Source organism: Acanthopagrus latus, chromosome 13 (genome assembly GCF_904848185.1).
Source record: "Acanthopagrus latus isolate v.2019 chromosome 13, fAcaLat1.1, whole genome shotgun sequence".
In the NCBI taxonomy this organism is placed as follows: Eukaryota; Metazoa; Chordata; class Actinopteri; order Spariformes; family Sparidae; genus Acanthopagrus; species Acanthopagrus latus.
The window spans coordinates 18,098,674-18,121,940 of NC_051051.1; the positions used below are offsets into that span (position 1 = coordinate 18,098,674).

Sequence of the window (23,267 nt, forward strand, 5' to 3'; positions counted from 1 at the left end):
CCTATTAGAGGAACTACGGTAATCAGAGAGCGGTACTTTTCAGCGGGACTGCGCTCATTCAGCTGCTCAAAATTGGCCATCCTGATCACGTGATCACTATGCGCTATCCATGCGCGCTTCACGTGCTACAGGTGCGCTGTAAGCAGTTATGGGATTTATGGCTCTTTGAGGGGATCCGGATCTTGGCGATCCGTTCCCTTCAAAGAGCCGTTCAAAAGAATGGCTCTTTCGGCTCTTTTTAAATATTTAGTCAGTTTTAAGAATCCAGCTTGGGGGCATCTCAGTTTAACCTGGAAATAATCACTGGGAGGAATGATGATTTGAGATTTGTAGTCAGATAATTAAAACTCAGAAATTACACACCAATATCTGAGTTTGAGTTATTCTGAAATATTGATTATTACCTCATTTGTCATGTGTGGACTATATTCCATAGGGTGGCACAACATCCCTCTGCTTAGACAGTGACATCACTATTTTGGATTTAGGCTACCTTTAGTATAATGTGAGTGTGTGTATGTGTAAAGCTATGCTGACTTAAAAACAAAGCCAGCAGCAATGAATTTCTGTGCAAAACAGCTTTTACTATGAACACTTCCACACAAGAACATTGTTATCACACAAGAACATGTTGATAGAAAACAAAAGATATTTTAAATATTAGACAAATAGATAAAATTTGAGAAAATGAAAGGTAAATGCTGCTCCTTCTCCTCTGGCTCATTTTCAGACGTGTGTGTCTTCTTCCTTCGAACAACCCGCTACTACTCACGTTGGCACTGAGACAGAGAGGCACTTGCATGTGTGTTAGGTTTTTTTTAACCATGACGGCAGCGTGGCGTGCACAAGTCATGGCTCCGCTCCTCCCCAATGAAAGAGGCACGCAGGGTTTTTTTTTTCCCCCCACTGGAGAACTCACGGGAAGAATGCGTGCACAACAGTAGCACTCCTGCGTGTGCGCCCCTCCCCCTAACTGTTCTGTCTCTAGCGGAGGAGCAAGGAGCATAGACCCTATGCATAGACCGAAGGAGGAGTTAATCTGTGTGCGTCTGCTTAAAACACGCATAGGGAAAAAAAGAACGATGGAAAGAACGGCTCTCCCCCAGCCGCGACTCGGCTCCTGTCGTTCATGTTTATGAGCCGTTCAAAAGAATCGGTTCGTTCGCGAACGTCACAACTCTAGCTGTAAGCAAATCAGAAAGGGAGACTGGCGCAAACGGATTACTGGGTGTTGTTTTTGAGAAAAGACACATTATTGTTTCTGTATCAAAGCTGGCTGGATTTTGAAAGGAGTCTACAACGTTCTCCAGTCGAGTCTGCTGCAGGAAGAGGACTGTTTTTCCACCACTTGGCAAGAAGACCGGTTGAACGTGTGGAGCAGCACATTGTGCATCATTACATGTAAGTGACTTTTCTCTCCACCGACTAAATCAAACTTAGTTTGCTCATTTACATAACACTAGCCATAGCCATAGGTATTTGTGAAAAAGAAAGTTGCAGATTCTTCCAATTTAAGCTAACTGATAAGTTCTCTGGTTAGGACATCAAAATGTCTTACACATGTACTGTTTGTAAATTCAGAACTATGTCAATTCCTGTGTTCATTCGGCATGTTAAAATTCACAGAAATCTTGCAAACATTCAGTTTCAGTGTGGCTATGCAGAGTGCCCCACAGCCTCGTTGCACTTCAACAGCATATGTACAGATTCCATATGCTCACAGTTAAACCAGGGACACAAACACAAGGACATGAGTTTGCATGCAAATTTGAGGGATGTAGCTTTGTGTCAGAACGTGTAGCAACCTTATGGGAGCATCTCCAGTTGCATATTGAAAGTGGAGCAAGTGCCTTGCCCCTATGATAACTGTCCCAATACCTTTTCTGTCCGTTCATCTTTCACCTCACACATCAGTCTGAAACATAAAAAACGAACTTGTACCTCTAGTGCTGCTGCTGCTAGCTCAGCTAACTCCTCTAACAGTGAAATTACCAAAACATCCCGAACAGGTTTAGATGAAAATGTTGGAGCAGAGGTGTTGGATGGTGGAAATGATAACACAAGTATTGAAGTAGACGAGAATGATTTTATGAACAGTTTGGCCTTGTTTTATCTACAGATGCAGGCTAAAATGCTGCTACCAACCAGTGTGATCCAGAAAATAATTGAAGAGTTCCAGGAGGTGCACAGTTCTAGCACAGCCCAGCTTTTGTCTAAATTGCATCAAGATTTGACACAGTTAAATGTGCCTGAAAATGAAATTAGGGATCTCATTGATAATCTGTCAAAAAATGACCTGATGAAAAGATGCAATGAAGGAGTATTTAGAAGTGCTCAAACACGGAGAACACTTTTCAAGAGTGAATTCAACTATGTTGAGCCAACACACATTTACCTGGGCATTGATAAAAATGGAAAAGAACAATTTTGCCAGCATGTGTCCATTAAAGAAACAGTGAAGGCATTACTTGGCCAGACCTCAGTTCAGGAGCAATATCTCCAAGCAAAATCTAACACACCAACAACTGCTGATGTCCTGGAAGATCTGAGAGATGGTAAAATCATAAAAAACAATGCATTGTTAAATGAATCACCATCTTTAGTAAGCATAATGCCTACTGAAGATTTGAGGTTGCTAACCCTCTTGGCTCTGGCAGAAAGAAGCACAAGATTTTAGCTGTGTATTTGACACTGGCAGAGATCACAGTACATAACAGGTCCTCCATTGATCAAATGCAGCTAGTTTTGTTGTGCATGGAGGAGGACTTCAAATTTTTTGGCCAAGAAAAGGTATTTTCTGCTGCAGTTAATGACTTGAAAGAAATGGAAGAAAGTGGAATTCATGGTCCTGGAGGAAATATTGTGAGGGGTACTGTTTTGGCTATAACCGGAGATAATCTAGGGTCTCATTGCATTGGAGGTTTCACTGAGAACTTCAGTAAAAGTAGATACTTCTGCAGGTATTGCCTCGTAGACAGAGAAGCCTGGCAGCAGACTCCCACAAAATCAGGTCCTGTTAGATCAGTGGAGACCTACAAGAACTGTGTGGCAGAGGGGGAAATGGCATATGGGGTAAAGTTTGACTCGGTGTTCAATCAACTGAAGTATTTTCATGTTTGCCAGCCAGGCCTCCCTCCATGTCTGGGTCATGACCTGTTTGAAGGGATTGTTTCTGCTGATCTCGCTTTGTACATTAAGCACTTGGTTAAGACTGAGAAACAGTTCACTTACAACCACCTAAACAGGATAATATCACACTTCCCATACAAAGGCAGTGATGCTAAGCAAACCTTGTGAGGTAAAACCATATGGGGAAAAGCTTGGTGGGCATGCTGCACAGAACTGGTGCCTCTTGCGGCTCCTTCCTGTAATGATAGGGGACAGGATAAAAAATCCCCTTGAAAATGATGTTTGGCCGTTGTGTCTCAAGTTGAGGGAGGTTGTTGATCTAATATGTGCACCCAAAATTCATACAAACCAAGTTGCACATCTTCAGATGCTTATTGAGGAGTACCTTGAAATGAGAAGCAAAAAATTCCCAGGAAAATCACTGCAACCCAAACACCATTACCTTGTTCACTACCCTGAGCTCATCCTCCATTTCAGTCCCCTTATTCAATCATGGACGTTGCACTTTGAAAGTAAGCACAGCTATTTTAAGCAGTGTGCAAGGAAACTGCATAATTTTAAAAATCTCTGCAGTACTTTGGCTGAAAGACACCAGTTGTTGCAAGCTTACTTACATGCTGGCAGCCTATTTCCTCCATTGCTTCAAATAGGGGAAGCCACAAAGTTTCATGACCAACTGTACCACATAGCCATCCAGAGAGCTGTGAGTCTCAAGGGCCTTCGTCCAGAGGACACTTTTGAAACACCCTCTGTTACATTCAAGGGGACACTGTATCAAAGAGGCATGGCTGTTGTTGTAAACCAACATGACACAGGCTACAAGTTTGGGAAAATTGTGCTCATACTGACTAATCAATCATGCGTGCATTTTGTTGTTGAGCAGCATCAGTCAGTGCATGTTTTGGATCTTGGCGTGCACTGTCTACAAAACAGTCATAATGCTCATTATGAGTGTGTGTCCGTGGACAGTCTAGCAGACTACTATCCACTGGCCACATATAATTTGGTAACAGTTTGGTCTCAACTTGATTGTCTTGCACCATTCTGTGTGTTACAGGTAAAGACTACATGATGGACTTCATTGAGGATGCTATACAGCGTGTGCTACCACAACTACAAAGGGAGAAGGTGGAAGCAGTGATTCATGAGTTGGAAACCAACTTAGGTGTGGAAGGGGCAGATGCTCTTCAGTTAATTAAAGAGGAAGACATCAGACATCTACTATCACCCATTCAGTGTCGAAAATTAATTAATTCTTTCAAAAGTGGTAAGCTGTCTCATTTACATGTTAATGTTCAATGCAGTTCTATCTTGATGATAATGGTTCGATTAAGATGAAAAATGTAGGAATGAGACATTAACTTATTTTGTTTGTGCTTATGTTGATTTGTTATACAGATCCAAAAAGTCCCCAGTCGACCACCTCTTCTATTGTTTCTTCCCCTAGTACTTCCCTCTCTAGTTCATTCTCAGATGAGCCTTCCACCAGTCAATTAATCAGTCCACGTGGACACAGTGACTGGGTGGACAGATTTCAGGTGCCCTGGGACAAAATGAGGCCCTCTCTCGAAAGAGCCATTGATGCTGGTAATCGTCCAGAGCCAGGGGATCGCCGACACATGGTGCATGTCATTGTCGATACCATGAGAGAACACTGCTTGAACCCGACACTCAATGACTGTACCGCAGTAGCAAAAGATATAACTCAGATGTATCCTAGCAGCTTTTTAGATCACACTGAGGAGGGGGAAAAGATTGGATGTGGATACTTCACTTTACTGCAGCAGCTGAAGACAAGAGTTGAATATGTCAATAGAGACAATACACACTCGCGTCTGAGAAGACCCAGAAGGTCAAAGACAAGTGATGATGACCAGCCACCACCTGCCAAATGTACTAGAATCGACAGTTATGGTTGTATTAACTGGCAGCCACAGGAGTACCCAGAGGGGGAAACATCTTCTTCACTTGAAGAAAAGAGGAAAGAGATGGTGGACATATTTACTCAAGAGGGGCTAAGGGCAGCTGAAAGACGAAGGGTAAAGGAGCTTATGACAATCACATATCTAAAGCAGCGAGAGGACATAAATGCAGACCCACCTCCCAGCATTCTGGACATAAGTAAACAGTGGCCGTTTCTCCTGTCTTGGAAGTTCTTACTTTCCCACTTCACCACCCTGACTGGTGTTGACCTGTACACCAGACTGAAGGAAGACTTTGATAAGAAGGGGAAGAGGCTCCTGGAGTACTTCAGATGTCAGCTGATGAAATGGACCAAAGAGGTTAAAGCTGTTCTGAAAGACGCTTTGAAGGAAGACCGAGAGGGCAGCGATGGTCTTGCAGCACTGCTGGTGATGATGACACATTTTAAAGAAGCAGAGGATGCCCTTCTTCTCCTCACTGATGTAAGTTATCACTATTGGTCTTCAATAACCGTTATTGTAAATGGTTCTTTTTTATTGTGAACACTTGGCTATTGCAGTATTTCAACCAACTCACAATTTAGTTTTTTTTTTATCTCAAAAGTGTCAGTGACATTAAGGATCTTCTATGCAATATAGGCGAGTCCACTGTGAAACAGTGAAAGTGCTCTGCAGTGTTTTCACATCATCTTTTGGTATCGCCTCAGTTCTCTCTGAACCACAACACAGGTTATACCAAAAAGATACCAGGTACTACCTACTACTTTTGCCCAGTGTAAAACCAAAAAGGCCAGTCAGTTTGAGCTGATACTATACAGTGGAAAGCACTATAACTGTTTACTGTGTAGGTATTCTTTCTGTAATAATTGGGTGAAGTGCTTTTCTGTGCTTTTGTTAATCTAAATTCTAATACTCATAGGTGACAACAACTCCTGCCGATGCAGAGGAACAGTTGGTCCTTCCCAGCACCCCAAGGCTCATTAGGTAAAACTGTCATTCAAAAAAAGCAGATTTGGAGATGAATAAAACTAAGTGGACATGCGCAAAAAATATAGTCAGGTAACTCAGCTTTACAAATAAATACAGTTTCAGATGTCATAATAAAAAAACAGATAATTTAGGCCCCTTAAGTTGTTTGGGTGGTATTTGTCATTGTATATTGTATGTGACATTTGTCCTCTGGATTTACCCTATCAAGACTAGTGAGGAAGTGTCATTACTGCAGTGCCTGGGGAGCACTGGGGAGGGCCGGGGGTGAGCCGGTGACCTTCCGATTACCAGACACCCTCCTACCCACTCAGCCACTGCCGCACTGGGGACAGGCGAAGAGGGTCTGCAGAGTCAGACATCACTTACTTGCAATTGAATTGTTGTTTTATGTTTGATTATTGCAGGAGACACTGTGTGGTCTGCTAACAAATGGATGCTGTCCATAGAGGGCCGAGTTGTAATCCCAGGAATCCCTGATGAAATCCTGGATTTCACAACTGCCTTGGCTGTATTATTCACCAGTTTCTACGTATTCAATATTGAATATCAGGTGGAAGCAGTCACAACACTGGAATATGTCCAGAGGTATTGCCAATAACATTCTAACTTAACTTTGAAATATTTGAAAAAACCCAGAACACTTCATAGTGGTGAAAGAATATTAATTTGTATTCCAAGATAAAAACACAGAATAGGATCACAAAAGGATTTATACGTACAATTCAGGGCAATACAAGTCTTATGATCAAAACTGAAATTGGCATCTAAGCCATTTCTATGTTTAAAAGTTAGGAGGCACCTTGACAAAAAATATTTGGCTCTTGAAGTTCATATCAGGTTGATCCTAACCCTGAACTACATATTTTCCATATAATTATCAAATGAGTTTTATCTTTCTTTAAACTTCTTGATCTGTCCTGAGAGTACTGATGCGCTCATCAAACTGGCCAAGAGATATATTAACTTATATTTTCATGTCTGTTAGGTTCCTTGCCAGGATCAATCCGGATTCCAGCAAGTGCACAGCCAAGGTCCAGACAAGCAGGAAAACTGGCAGAACTGTAAAGCGAAAGACCTCTGATATGAGTCCACGTGTCATTTCCTTCATGAATGCCTTCTCTGCATTTGACTGGCAAAACAACTAGATTAAGGTGAGGTTCTGATAAACATCATCATATCCATGAAGATGGGTTTGGTTTTTATAAGTTTTGAGATCTTAGTCTAAATAATGTTTAACTACTTTCTACTGAAGAAATAGTCAGCACTAATTCCCTTTATTAACCCTCTGGTATCCTTTCAAAAAAGTTACACATTTACCCTTAAGGACATGTCCTCTCAAAACAACTGCTCTAAAAATATATAAGATAAATATTTTGATGCATTATGAGGTTTTTTTTTTTTTGTAGTTTCAGTTTTTCAGTTTTACTCACACTTATACCCTTAGTGGACATCAGCTGACAGAAAAGCATTAACTACAGTCTGCTGTAGCATTGCAGATAGTAATCATTGCCACTTTGTCCAAAATGCAGTAGTATGCAGTATGCAAACAAAAGCTAAATCTGCAGTATGTGAAAAATTCCCAGATGTCATACTACCAGTCCACATTGTGTACTGCAATGCAATGCACCCATGCCCTAGTCTCTCCCTAACCAGAGTAGTTAAGTATCTTTGCCATTTACCATAACCATGTTATATAACTTAATAAAATAAAATTTAATGCACACTGATCGGTTCATTGTAAAACATTTATTCATTGATGTAGATGTGTTGATTTGTGTGCGTAGGCTACAGAGCCCCTCAGCGCTGCTCCTCTCCTCATTCTCACAGCTTCACTTTTCATTCAAACTAATGCGGCTGCCACAATTGTTAGATTGTCCAATTTTGCTGATGTATGGCATTTTTAAACATACAATACCAGTCAAAAGTTAGCTGAGACCCTCCCATTCACTTGAGTGAGAAAGTGTTCAAACTTTCAACTGGTACTATACATGGCATGGTGGTTATATTTGTAATTAATTGGTTATGAAATTAAGAACAGTTATTACTGTCTTATGATCACAGCACCGTGAGTCAAGGTTTTTAAAGGAAATACTGCTGTAAAGCTGCAATACAGCATTGCTTTAGGCATAACTGATGTACTACTTGCACAAATATAATTTTACTATAATTGTTTACTTTTCAGGAATCTGCTACTGATGTTGCTGTGGAATAGCACTGTGGACCTGATGACTGGATAATGGAATCACTGCGATCCTAAGAGGTTAGCACCTTATTACTGCACCTCCCCCACAACCTCAATGTTTAGATTTGGTGAGTGGACTTTGCTTCAGGGGGATTTAATTGTGTACTATTTTTTCTACATGTCTACATTTTTCGTTTTGTTGTTTGTATTCAATGTGTTAACAACATGTTCCATGCAAGAATAGTGTGATAGTGATAGTGATTATCAGGTTTTGTTGATGTTATTGCCACTGATTTTATGGATATTAATATCCATTGTTTTATGGTTAGTAATATTTTGAATGTGTAGAAATTGTTGTAGCTGCTTGTCAGAAAACTGTACATGGAATGTGATTTGAAAGAGAAAATTCATTGCATATTATGTTTGTGATAGCCATGGTATGCTTAGCAATTAAGCAGTATTGTGTTTATAGATTGACTTTTTATACTTGTAACTGTTTCCCCACAACCTTAATGTTTAGATTTGGTGAGTGGACTTCGCTCCAGGCGGATTTAATTGTGTACTGCCATTTTTCACTTGGTTATTTGTATTCAATGTGTTTACAGAATGTTCTATGCAAGAAAATTGATCATATGTTTTGTTGATGTGTTATTGCCAATATTTATGGATATTAATATCCATTGTTTTATGGTTACTAATATTTTAAATGTGCAAAGAATAAATAATTAGGAAAATGTATATTTTGGTGTCCCAATAATTGTTGAAACTTAAAAATATCAATTTTAAATGCAGTAAAATTTTATTGAAAGCAGAATACTGGTAATCAGTAAATTACACCATAACATGAATCATACAGGATTATAGAAGTGTGGTTACAGTTAAAATATTAATATTGTAACTTAAAAATACAGTAGTAGTATTTTTTTATATAGTTAAAACACTTAAAACACTATAACCAAAATACATGAAATTACTGTTTTATTTTACAGTTAGAACACTAATGATGTAATCACAAATGCAGTGCAGTACCGTTTTAAACAAGTACATTTCTATACAAGTTTAATGTACATCAGAAATGATAAAGAAATGTCACTTCTGTTCTGAATTACAATCGACTGGTGTCATATGGTGTTATTCACCCAGGCAACTACCTTTTTTGGTGGAACTTCATGATCCTCCTCTTCCACATCTTTCCACTTGCTGTTTGGCTTACTCTTCCTCTTCGGTGCATCTTGCCAGATGTCTTTACCCCTTATGAATTCCTGTCTCACTGTAGTTGTCTGTAAAAAATGTGATCAAATTAAAAGCTTGGCTGTGGGATCTCTTAAGATGTGTGTGTGTGTGTGTGTGTGTGTGTGTGTGTGTGTGTGTGTGTGTGTGTGTGTGTGTGTGTGTCCAAACCACATAAAAGCATTAAAACCTGGAAAAACCTGGAGAGACACTACAACAGGCTAAGCGTGTAGGTCAACTGAAATGGGGTTTAAGAGTGCTAAATTAAATTTACACTTGCAGGTATGCTAAATTACTTACTTTTGAAAAAAGCAGACATGAAGCATAGCCATGTGTTGTGAGGTTGTAGATGAGCTTTTTTCAAATATATATGGTATGTATATCTCCAGGCCCCACTTTGAGAACAACTGGGCTATGACAAAGTGACAGATTAAATCAATGCTATCAAGTTAACTGGCAAGCAATAAAATTCAACAGCTTACCACCAAACATTAAAACCTTTGCTGGGAAAAAGGCTGGACCGTCTGACTTTTTTCTGCATTTAATGTCCCAATTTACCTCCATCCATCCATCATCATCTTCTAGCTTCGGACACTGGGTGATTAATTTTGGACATTGTTGCTGATCGTCAGTACTCATCCATGAAATCTTCCTAACTTCCACAGTTTACATCCGTCTATGTCACTCTTGACGGAGGTCAAGGCGCTCTTCTCGGTCATGTGATAGGTTACCGCTAAAATGAAACCCATGAAAAAGAAAGCTACATTTAATAGACAATATCAGGAGTCCTACTTAAAATACGGATTTATCCCAACGGGAGATTCCCACGCACCAAGCCCGCTCTGCATAATATGCGGCGACCGGCTCTCGAATGAGGCAATGAAGCCCTCAAAACTGCTTCGCCACTTGCAGACCAAGCACCCTGCATTAAAAGACAAGCCTTTGGAGTATTTTGAAAGAAAAAAGCGTGAACAAGAAGGACAGAAACAATTACTGAGGGCCACCACATCAACAAATGCGAGTGCACTGAGAGCATCATACTTGGTGGCTAATCGTATTGCTAAGGCTAAAAAGCCATTCACCATTGGCGAAGAATTGATCCTGCCCGCCACTAAAGACATCTGCCGTGAACTTCTAGGAGAGGCTGCGGTTAAAAAGATAGCACAGGTGCCTCTTTCGGCCAGCACCATCACTCGGCGCATCGAGGAAATAGCAGAGGACATTGAGACACAATTGCTGGAGAGGATTAATACATCACCATGGTATGCACTCCAGGTTGATGAGTCTACAGATATTGACAACAAGGCAATACTACTGGTTTATGTGCGATATGTTCATCAGGAGGATGTGCATGAGGATATCTTATGTGCACTGTCATTGCCAACCAAAACCACGGCCGCAGAACTATTCAAGTCCCTTGATGATTATATATATGGAAAACTGAAATGGGCCTTTTGTGTCGGCATATGCACAGACGGAGCTGCTGCCATGACCGGACGGCTGTCTGGTTTAACTGCTCGGATTAAGGAGGTTGCACCTGAATGTGAGTCTACACATTGTGTCATTCACAGGGAAATGCTGGCTAGCCGAAAAATGCCACCGGAACTTAACAGCGTATTGAATGATGTCATTAAAGTTATTAACCACATCAAAGCACACGCCCTTAACTCGCGCCTGTTCGAGCAACTTTGTGAGGAGATGGACATGGAGCACAGACGCCTTCTGTTATACACAGAAATAAGATGGTTATCCCGAGGAAGATTGCTGGCCAGAGTATTTGAATTACGGGAGCCGCTGCAGAGATTTCTCTCAGAAAAAAGTCACCGCTGGCTGCACATTTCAGTGACGAGGAATGGGTCGCTAAACTTGCTTACTTGTGCGACATATTCAGCCTGCTCAATGAACTCAATCTGTCACTCCAGGGGAAAATGACAACTGTCTTCAAGTTGGCAGATAAAGTAGCTGCATTTAAAGCCAAATTGGATTTATGGGGACGGCGCATGAACAGAGGTATATCTGACATGTTTCAAACTTTAGCAGGGATTTTGGAAGAGACCGAGTCTGAGCCTTCATTCTCCCAGCAGGTGCACGATCACCTGTCTTTGCTATTGAAAGAGTTTGAGCGCTACTTCCCAACCACAAAAGATCCACGAACTGCCAAAGAATGGATCCGCGACCCATTTCTCAACAAACCAGGTGAATCCAACATGTCTGTGCAAGAAGAAGATCAACTGCTTGAGATCGCAAATGACGGCGGCCTTAAAAGTATTTTCGAGACAACAACTCTGCCGGTGTTCTGGATCAACTCTGCCGGTGTTCTGGATCATAATTCGTGTTTATTATTATGTTTAGGAAATACCACAGTTTTCATGCAGGTCATATCATATTATTTTGTTGTACTTATCTGCCACACCTTAAACGCCGGTCCCTGAAAATATTGTCTGACATTAAACCGGTCCGTGGGGCAAAAAAGGTTGGGGACCGCTGATATGAAGGATATTTGGAGGATTACACAGCAGAGATTCCATGGACTACCAAGCACAGATGGAAAGTAAAAGTAAGTAACAGATAAGTAAGTAACAAATAATTAATTGAAGCTTTTGTTCATTGCAGTTTATAAACAAACATTCAAACTGGGCCCTTCCTCTCGGGCTCAACCGTGTAACTTCATTCGTGTGGACGAGCCCTTTAGCCTCCTGCCTCTGACAGCAGCAGTAGTCAGTACGGCAAAGAAAAGTAAGTACAGTCCGAGTGAAGCGCTGGAGCCTTGGGCAGATACCCGCCGTCCCCAACAACGGGAGCCTGCAATGTTATGTTGTGACGAGCATGACTAGGGCCGTTGTTGTGAGCTGGGAAGAGGGTGTTAGCGGCGGAAGCCGAAGTTAGCATCGTGCTAACTCACTACTGCGGTCCTCATACTTGTTACCAGACGAGGCTTTAGTTGTAGGTGACTCCAGTGCTTCACCCGGACTAACGCTAACCCATGGGAAATTAAATGATTTGAGTTACGTTAAAACTGACATTTATAGTTGAACATCCCACCTCTCCAGGACAGGGCACAGCTACAGGATAACACACAAGACCACATGAGTCAGCATATGGCTTCCCACAGAGAAGTTAGAGATGATGTCACCAGTAGGAGCTCCTCAACACCTAGGCTTTTGGATACTGCCTTTCAACAGGTAATACGCAATCACACAGTTTTAGTCTAAGTGGAATTGTTTTATGTCCAAGCTATTACAGGCATTAAATCTTGAAATATGCCAGAACATCTTCTGTTGCCAGGATACATCCCCCCGTATCTGGGTAACTTTCTTATCCCGCTTGATTCAATTTTAAGAATCTTCACTAAACTGCGCTGTGAGCTCCCCATATCTATCTATCTATCTATCTATCTATCTATCTATCTATCTATCTATCTATCTATCTATCTATCTATCCAGGGCATCCCCAGAAATTTTAGAGTAGCGACGCACACACTAATGTGTAAACTAAACTCACTGTCACCATCTTTTTTTCCAGTCATACAACATACACGTGTGACAACTATCCACTGTAAACAAGTAACCTAGAGATTTTTGTACAAACGATTGAGGCACATGTCAGGCATTTTCAGCTTGGTGGAAATCAACAAAAGTATCTCTATACTAGATGGATTTAATGACTGTCTGATTGTTGGGCGTTTTTCTTAACAGAGGAAAGTGATGTTGATGCTGTTAAACACAACACCAGTGACATCTCCTTTTCGCAATCCCGGCTCGCTGTATAAAATGCCCAACTGAAGCAGCTTAAAGACCAGCTGCTTGGTTCTGTGTTAACAACATTAAATTAACAGAAAGTGGGTTATTGGCGAGCCTTCAGTGCAGCGCTGACGTGTGATCTCTGTGTAAAAGGGGCTATAGTAATACTCATCAGAGGGCTTCCAGTGACACCATTGCCACAGTGCACACATCCTACAGAACATGTAGTTGGAGGTTTGCTGTAATAGCTAAGTGCATTCATACCACCTAATGGACAGTTTAGCTTAATTGTGGTACATTTTGACCTATCCTCTTGCTGAGTGTAGACGAAAGGCAAGCTAGGGCAAACCACCTGCACAATTTCAATCATTTATTAACTACATTTTTCATTCTCTTGCCTTTGTTCACATGTAGGATGAAAATAAAGATGACCAAATCAACACAGAAGAGCACCGGAGTAACACTTCCAACAGTGAAGATGAAGATGATGAACTCGCCAACACTGAGAACCCTACCACAAGCCACTCGGATGTGGACATTTCAGAGGTAAATGCATTCCATATGGTAGTTCATATATGTTTTCTTTATATAAATGTCTACTCTTTTAATTAATTACTTAAAGTAATATTTTTCCCTTGTCAACTTGTAGAATGAGGAAGCCTTTTCACAATCTGAAGAGGACTTGATTGATGCTGCTAGTAATGAAGGTGAAAACCATGCTGATGATGAAGACGTGATAGAGGGGAATAGTACTCATGAAAAGACACCTGAATTTCCAGTGGTATGTAGACAGTGGTTCAAGAATACATTGCTAGTAGTTACTGTAAGCACACTACATAAAATTAGAGCATTTTGAGGCAATTCTACATTATAGTTATACATATACTGTATGTGCTAACTGTAGCTGTTGTTCCCATCCAGTCAGCAGATATATTTCTACTGTGCCTAGATCACCTGCGGAAGCTGCAGTTTGTTGCCTAACAGTGTTACAATATAATTGCATGATGTGGAGTTGAGGAAGCACATAGTGAGGCAGCCTGGGTTATAAGTCTAAATGGGTTAAACGTTTCAAGTAACATGGGTTAAATTTCATTTTTAGTATATTCCAATTTCTAGTATAACCCTTAGGAAAGTTACTTTCTAGGCTATGAACCAATTGTTATGAATTTTGTTGCTACTCATTCTCAATTTATACATGCCTTTTCTATCTTTTTCCTATATCTATAGGGCAGTGAAGACCAAGCAGATGGTGACAAGCCCCTGTATCCTGGAGCACCTGTTTCAAAGCGAGAAAGTATATTGATGCTGATGTCTTATGTGCTGCGGAACAATTTCAGGGGCAAAGCACTTACTCATTTACTGGAACTGTTCAACCTGATGTTTCCAGGTCTAATTCCACGCTCACATTACCTTTTTCACAAAGAATTTGGAGGTTCATCACAGTCTGAAGTTCATTTTTATTGTGAAAAATGTTTAGCATACCTTGGCATTAGTGCAGACTGTCCCTCTTATTGTACCTTTTGCAACACAGTATTTGATGCCAACACAAGTTTAAAAAAGGGCTTCTACTTTTTTGTAATCCCCCCTCATGCACAGATTAAACAACTTCTGCAGGAACATGATGTCAGTCTTATTGAAAAAAGTAGATCCTCTGGTGTTTTAACTGATATACAGTCTGGTGGAGAGTATCAAAAATTGTGTGACAGTGGAGTTCTTGGAAAAGATGATTTGACTCTAATTTGGAATTGTGACGGTGCACCAGTGTTTAAAAACTCTAAATGCAGCATTTGGCCGATTCAGTGTGAGATGATTGAACTGGAACCAGAAATGAGAAAAAGACACATTTTGATGTCAGCAATATGATTTGGGCCAACTAAACCATCCATGTTTACATTGCTGACACCATTTGTGAAAGAAGCTTCATTATTGGAGACTTTAGGTATTGACTGGCAAGACAGACAAGGACATGGTCATGTTTCCAAAGTATTTGTGCTGATTTGTAGCTCTGATTCTGTGGCTTGTCCATTGCTTCACAACACTGAACAGTTCAGTGGTTTTTATGGCTGTGATTCCTGCTTGCACAGAGGTGGTAAATCATATCCATATGAGCAACCTGAACCCCCACTTAGAAATGAGAGGGATCCTTTCAGTCATGCAATGTCAGGTACAACTGATGACCCAGTGTATGGAGTCAAAGGGCCATCTCCTTTAATGCAGCTTTCAACACTTCCAAATGATAAATGGCTTCATTCCTGAATATCGACACAAGGTGTGCCTTGGAGTCACTCGGCAACTGTCTACACTGTGCTTTGATTCAACAAACAGTGATTCCCCCGGTACATAGGTAAAGAGATGAAGTTGATAGGCGACTTGTAAAAATCAAACCACCTGTTAAGATTACTAGGATACCAAGGTCACTGACTGAAAAGAAGTTCTGGAAAGATTCAGAGTGGCGAGCATTTCTACTTTTCTCCTCTCTACCTGTATTGAAAGGCATACTCCCAGCAAGATTTTGGAACCATTTGTTCCTACTGGTGTTTGGCATATATACATTATTGCAGGAAACCATAAAGGCCGAAAGCATCCTGATGGCAGAGCTAGCTCTAAAGAAATTTGTCATTGTGTTCCAAAGACTGTATGGAAAGAACAACATGACCTTTAATATGCACTTGCTAACACACACTGCTCAAGGTGTCAAACACTGGGGGCCATTATGGGCTACATCAACCTTTTCATTTGAATCCAATACGGGCACTCTCATAAAGTATTTTCATGGAACACACTGTGTCCCCTCACAAACAGTCAAAATATTTCTGTTCTGGAGAGAATTGCCAGAAAGGGCCAAGAACACTATCCACCCAGAACATGAAAATCTTTTGTTGAAGAACTTTACTCTAGTAAAAGAAAAACAGAAAATTGTGAAATACTAAATGAAAGTGTCAGAGGTTTGGGTCATCCTCCAGTGCAAAAAAGCATTAAAATGTCATATAGGCGTGCCATTGCAAAGTTCTGTGGAAATCTGAGCAACTGCTTCTGGTCTTACAACCATTTTTTTGGTTGATGGAGTTCTGTATCACAGTCAAAACCGTGACAGACTGAAGAAGAGATACAACAGTGCTGGATGCTTGAACGATGGTACATTTTGTTTAATTAATGACTTGGTTATTTTTAAACAAATGTGTTCACATCAAATTTCTGTATTTTGTTCATGTGCCAAACTATTGTGTTTTAGTTGAGTTACTTGTTAAATCAGACAGGCCCGTATGTAAAGATTCACAGATCAATGTACAAAGTACTTTAATATATGAGGTTAAAAGAACTGAAAACATGATTAAAACAAAATGTGTTATTGTTGAAACAGATGATGTTGTGTACATAACACCATTGTCAAACCCTTATGAAAGGGACTAGAAGTTGATCAATAAAGTCAAGTCAAATGTTTCTCTGTTTTTGTGTATGTTTTTAAGGTACATAAAAATAATGCAATTGAACACACATACTATTTACTGTAAACTTTTAAACTCCAGCACTATATGATCTTGAACATGTCAGTTTATAAAAGGGGTAATACCTCAAAGCTAATGTGTGTAGTGAAAAACATTTTTATTCTGCTAAATTAAATATAAGCACAAGTCAGTGACTTGACCTTATTCTTTACTTGGATCAAGATATACTAAGTATTATTACTTTGTGGCTGAAAGAAGCAATAAAGTATACTAAAGTACAAGTATAAGGTTTAGTATTAAGATATAAGTGTATGTCTGATTATTAATGTACTTGGTCTTAGACTATTCATAATTTTCAGTGTAAGCCAAGTATACTTCACTAAACTTTTCTTAAGTATATAAAATACAGTATATAGAAAGTACACTTCAAATGTGCTGCTTGAGTTTTAGTATTAAATAACTACACTTGTAGTACACTTGAATAAACTACTTTCTGCTGAGGGTGAAATGAATGATGGAACAAGTGAAACCATGTTTCAACATTATGATTAGGTCAAATTCATACATTTTGAGCAAAATCTAAGCTGAGAAAGCATTTTTGGCTTGAATACAGATGAATTTGGTCTAACTCCGTCAAACAAGCTCCCAGCGCTCTAAATCGCTTGATTTGGCAAGAAAAGACGTCTGACTGAAATGAATGATGGAACAAGTGAAACCATGTTGCCACACTTTGTTTAGGTCAAATTCATACATTTTGAGCAAAATCTAAGCTGAGAAAGCATTTTTGGCTTGAATACAGCTTCATCTGCTCTAAGTGCCTAAAACAAGCTCCCAGCGCTCTAAATCGCTTGATTTGGCAATAAACGACGTGTGACTGAAATGAATGATGGAACAAGTGAAACCATGTTTCCACACTATGTTTAGGTCAAATTCATACATTTTGAGCAAAATCTAAGGTGAGAATCATTTTTGGCTCGAATACAGATGAATCTGCTCTAACTCCCTAAAACAAGCTCGCAGCGCTCTAAATCGCTTGATTTGGCAAGAAAAGACGTCTGACTGAAATGACTGATGAAACAAGTGAAACCATGTTTCCACACTATGTTTAGGTCAAATTCATACATTTTGAGCAAATTCTAAGCTGAGAAAGCTTTTTTGGCTTGAATACAGCTTGATCTGCTCTATCTGACTAAAACAAACTCCCAGCGCTCTAAATCGCTTGATTTGGCAAGAAAAGACGTCTGACTGAAATGAATGATGAAACAAGTGAAACCAAGTTTCCACACATTGTTTAGGTCAAATTCATACATTTTGAGCAAAATCTAAGCTGAGAAAGCATTTTTCGCTTGAATACAGCTTAATCTGCTCTAACTGCCTAAAACAAGCTCCCAGCGATCTAAATCGCTTGATTTGGCAAGAAAAGACGTCTGAATGAAATGAATGATGAAACAGGTGAAACCAAGTTTCCACACATTGTTTATGTCAAATTCATACATTTTGAGCAAAATCTAAGCTGAGAAAGCATTTTTGGCTTGAATACAGATGAATCTGCTCTAACTCCCTAAAACAAGCTCCCAGCGCTCTAAATCGCTTGATTTGGCAAGAAAACACGTCTTAATGAAAACAATATTGAAACAAGTGAAACCATGTTTCCACATTATGTTTAGGTCAAATTCATACATTTTGAGCAAAATCTAAGCTGAGAACCCCGCGACCCTGCAGAGGATTAAGCGGCGTACATATAATGTACAGATAATGGATGGATGGATGGATCTAAGCTGAGAAAGCATTTTTGGCTTGAATACAGATGAATCTGGTCTAACTCTTTAAAACAAGCTCCCAGCGCTCTAAATCGCTTGATTTGGCAAGAAAAGGCGTCTGACTGAAATGAATGATGAAACAGGTGAAACCATGTTTCCACACTTTGTCTAGGTCAAATTCATACATTTTGAGCAAAATCTAAGCAGAGAAAGCATTTTTGGCTTGAATACAGATGAATCTGCTCTAACTCCGTCAAACAAGCTCCCAGCGCTCCAAATCGCTTGATTTGGCAAGAAAACACGTCTTAATGAAAACAATGTTGAAACAAGTGAAACCATGTTTCCACACTATGTTTATTTCAAAATCATACATTTTGAGCAAAATCTAAGCTGAGAAAGCATTTTTGGCTTGAACACAGATGAATCTGCTCTAACTCCGTCAAACAATCTCCCAGCGCTCTATATCGGTTGATTTGGCAAGAACAGACGTCTGACTGAAATGAATGATGAAACAAGTGAAACCAAGTTTCCACACTTTGTTTAGGTCAAATTCATACATTTTGAGCAAAATCTAAGCTGAGAAAGCATTTTTGGCTTGAATACAGATGAATCTGGTCTAACTCTTTAAAACAAGCTCCCAGCGCTCTAAATCGCTTGATTTGGCAAGAAAAGGCGTCTCACTGAAATGAATGATGAAACGAGTGAAACCATGTTTCCACACTTTGTTTAGGTCAAATTCATACATTTTGAGCAAAATCTGAGATGAGAAAGCATTTTTGGCTTTAATAAAGATGAATCTGCTCTAACTCCGTCAAACAAGCTCCCAGCGCTCTAAATCGCTTGATTTGGCAAGAAAACACGTCTTAATGAAAACAATATTGAAACAAGTGAAACCATGTTTCCACATTATGTTTAGGTCAAATTCATACATTTTGAGCAAAATCTAAGCTGATAAAGCATTTTTGGCTTGAATACAGATGAATCTGCTCAAACTCCCTAAAACAAGCTCCCAGCGCCCTGAAACGCTTGATTTGGCAAGTAAAGACAAGTAAAGACGTCTGACTGAAATGAGTGATGAAACAAGTGAAACCATGTTTCCACATCATGTTTAGGTCAAATTCATACATTTTGAGCAAAATCTAAGCTGAGAAAGCATTTTTGGCTTGAATACAGATGAATCTGCTCTAACTGCCTAAAACAAGCTCCCAGCGCTCTAAATCGCGTGATTTGGCAAGAAAACACGTCTTAATGAAAACAATGATGAAACAAGTAAAACCATGTTTCCACATCATGTTTAGGTCAAATTCATACATTTTGAGCAAAATCAAAGCTGAGAAAGCATTTTTGGCTTGAATACAGATGAATCTGCTCTAACTGCCTGAAACAAGCTCACAGCGCCCTGAAACGCTTGATTTGGCAAGTAAAGACGTCTGACTGAAATGAGTGATGAAACAAGTGAAACCATGTTTCCACATCATGTTTAGGTCAAATTCATACATTTTGAGCAAAATCTAAGCTGAGAAAGCATTTTTGGCTTGAATACAGATGAATCTGCTCTAACTGCCTAAAACAAGCTCCCAGCGCCCTGAAACGCTTGATTTGGCAAGTAAAGACGTCTGACTGAAATGAGTGATGAAACAAGTGAAACCATGTTTCCACATCATATTAAGGTCAAATTCATACATTTTGAGCAAAATCTAAGCTGAGAAAGCATTTTTGGCTTGAATACAGATGATTCTGCTCTAACTCCCTAAAACGAGCTCCCAGCGCTCTAAATCGCGTGATTTGGCAAGAAAACACGTCTTAATGAAAACAATGATGAAACAAGTAAAACCATGTTTCCACATCATGTTTAGGTCAAATTCATACATTTTGAGCAAAATCTAAGTTGAGAAAGCATTTTTGAGTTGAATACAGATGAATCTGCTCTAACTGCCTAAAACAAGCTCCCAGCGCCCTGAAACGCTTGATTTGGCAAGTAAAGACGTCTGACTGAAATGAGTGATGAAACAAGTGAAACCATGTTTCCACATCATGTTTAGGTCAAATTCATACATTTTGAGCAAAATCTAAGCTGAGAAAGCATTTTTGGCTTGAATACAGATGAATCTGCTCTAACTCCCTAAAACAAGCTCCCAGCGCTCTAAATCGCGTGATTTGGCAAGAAAACACGTCTTAATGAAAACAATGATGAAACAAGTAAAACCATGTTTCCACATCATGTTTAGGTCAAATTCATACATTTTGAGCAAAATCTAAGCTGAGAAAGCATTTTTGGCTTGAATACAGATGAATCTGCTCTAACTGCCTAAAACAAGCTCCCAGCGCCCTGAAACGCTTGATTTGGCAAGTAAAGACGTCTAACTGAAATGAGTGATGAAACAAGTGAAACCATGTTTCCACATCATGTTTAGGTCAAATTCATACATTTTGAGCAAAATCTAAGCTGAGAAAGCATTTTTGGCTTGAATACAGATGAATCTGCTCTAACTGCCTAAAACAAGCTCCCAGCGCCCTGAAACGCTTGATTTGGCAAGTAAAGACGTCTAACTGAAATGAGTGATGAAACAAGTGAAACCATGTTTCCACATCCTGTTTAGGTCAAATTCATACATTTTGAGCAAAATCTAAGCTGAGAAAGCATTTTTGGCTTGAATACAGATGAATCTGCTCTAACTCCCTAAAACAAGCTCCCAGCGCCCTGAAACGCTTGATTTGGCAAGTAAAGACGTCTGACTGAAATGAGTGATGAAACAAGTAAAACCATGTTTCCACATCATGTTTAGCTCAAATTCATACATTTTGAGCAAAATCTAAGCTGAGAAAGCATTTGTGGCTTGAATACAGATGAATCTTCTCTAACTCCCTAAAACAAGCTCCCAGCGCCCTGAAACGCTTGATTTGGCAAGTAAAGACGTCTGAGTGAAATGAGTGATGAAACAAGTGAAACCATGTTTCCACATCATGTTTAGGTCAAATTCATACATTTTGAGCAAAATCTAAGCTGAGAAAGCATTTTTGGCTTGAATACAGATGAATCTGCTCTAACTGCCTAAAACAAGCTCCCAGCGCCCTGAAACGCTTGATTTGGCAAGTAAAGACGTCTGACTGAAATGAGTGATGAAACAAGTGAAACCATGTTTCCACATCATGTTTAGGTCAAAATCATACATTTTGAGCAAAATCTAAGCTGAGAAAGCATTTTTGGCTTGAATACAGATGAATCTGCTCTAACTCCCTAAAACAAGCTCCCAGCGCCCTGAAACGCTTGATTTGGCAAGTAAAGACGTCTGACTGAAATGAGTGATGAAACAAGTGAAACCATGTTTCCACATCATGTTTAGGTCAAATTCATACATTTTGAGCAAAATCTAAGCTGAGAAAGCATTTTTGGCTTGAATACAGATGAATCTGCTCTAACTCTCTAAAACAAGCTCCCAGCGCTCTAAATCGCGTGATTTGGCAAGAAAACACGTCTCAGTGAAAACAATGATGAAACAAGTAAAACCATGTTTCCACATCATGTTTAGGTCAAATTCATACATTTTGAGCAAAATCTAAGCTGAGAAAGCATTTTTGGCTTGAATACAGATGAATCTGCTCTAACTGCCTAAAACAAGCTCCCAGCGCTCTAAATCGCGTGATTTGGCAAGAAAACACGTCTTAATGAAAACAATGATGAAACAAGTAAAACCATGTTTCCACATCATGTTTAGGTCAGATTCATCCATTTTGAGCAAAATCTAAGCTGAGAAAGCATTTTTGGCTTGAATACAGATGAATCTGCTCTAACTGCCTAAAACAAGCTCCCAGCGCCCTGAAACGCTTGATTTGGCAAGTAAAGACGTCTGACTGAAATGAGTGATGAAACAAGTGAAACCATGTTTCCACATCATGTTTAGGTCAAATTCATACATTTTGAGCAAAATCTAAGCTGAGAAAGCATTTTTGGCTTGAATACAGATGAATCTGCTCTAACTGCCTAAAACAAGCTCCCAGCGCCCTGAAACGCTTGATTTGGCAAGTAAAGACGTCTGACTGAAATGAAACAAGTGAAACCATGTTTCCACATCATGTTTAGGTCAAATTCATACATTTTGAGCAAAATCTAAGCTGAGAAAGCATTTTTGGCTTGGATACAGATGAATCTGCTCTAACTCCCTAAAACAAGCTCCCAGCGCTCTAAATCGTGTGATTTGGCAAGAAAACACGTCTTAATGAAAACAATGATGAAACAAGTAAAACCATGTTTCCACATCATGTTTAGGTCAAATTCATACATTTTGAGCAAAATCTAAGCTGAGAAAGCATTTTTGGCTTGAATACAGATGAATCTGCTCTAACTGCCTAAAACAAGCTCCCAGCGCCCTGAAACGCTTGATTTGGCAAGTAAAGACGTCTGACTGAAATGAGTAATGAAACAAGTGAAACCATGTTTCCACATCATGTTTAGGTCAAATTCATACATTTTGAGCAAAATCTAAGCTGAGAAAGCATTTTTGGCTTGAATACAGATGAATCTGCTCTAACTCCCTAAAACAAGCTCCCAGCGCCCTGAAACGCTTGATTTGGCAAGTAAAGACGTCTGACTGAAATGAGTGATGAAACAAGTGAAACCATGTTTCCACATCATGTTTAGGTCAAATTGATACATTTTGCGCAAAATCTAAGCTGAGAAAGCATTTTTGGCTTGAATACAGATGAATCTGCTCTAACTGCCTAAAACAAGCTCCCAGCGCCCTGAAACGCTTGATTTGGCAAGAAAACACGTCTTAATGAAAACAAGGATTGAAACAAGTGAAACCATGTTTCCACATCATGTTTAGGTCAAATTCATACATTTTGAGCAAAATCTAAGCTGAGAAAGC

At 39.6% G+C, this 23,267-nt stretch overlaps 2 protein-coding genes across 3 annotated transcripts; both read left to right on the plus strand.

The window, feature by feature from the left end:
• The first annotated feature begins 617 nt into the window (after positions 1-617).
• Positions 618-9,551, plus strand: LOC119030704. Of its 2 annotated transcripts, none has more exons than XM_037118493.1 (7): positions 618-1,401; positions 4,187-4,396; positions 4,528-5,801; positions 5,971-6,035; positions 6,446-6,626; positions 7,027-7,192; positions 8,224-9,551. In XM_037118493.1, the coding sequence occupies exons 2-3, from the start codon at positions 4,198-4,200 to the stop codon at positions 5,592-5,594; spliced, it is 1,266 nt and encodes a 421-aa protein (XP_036974388.1). In that variant the 5' UTR covers positions 618-1,401; positions 4,187-4,197; the 3' UTR covers positions 5,595-5,801; positions 5,971-6,035; positions 6,446-6,626; positions 7,027-7,192; positions 8,224-9,551. The 2 variants fall into 2 exon arrangements, with proteins under 2 accessions (XP_036974388.1, XP_036974387.1); XM_037118492.1 differs by having other exon boundaries at positions 4,528-5,534.
• A 2,008-nt stretch (positions 9,552-11,559) lies between these two features.
• Positions 11,560-16,619, plus strand: LOC119031306. Its single transcript, XM_037119688.1, has 5 exons — positions 11,560-12,010; positions 12,504-12,635; positions 13,608-13,739; positions 13,843-13,974; positions 14,421-16,619. The coding sequence occupies exons 2-5, from the start codon at positions 12,540-12,542 to the stop codon at positions 15,054-15,056; spliced, it is 996 nt and encodes a 331-aa protein (XP_036975583.1). The 5' UTR covers positions 11,560-12,010; positions 12,504-12,539; the 3' UTR covers positions 15,057-16,619.
• Positions 16,620-23,267: the final 6,648 nt, after the last annotated feature.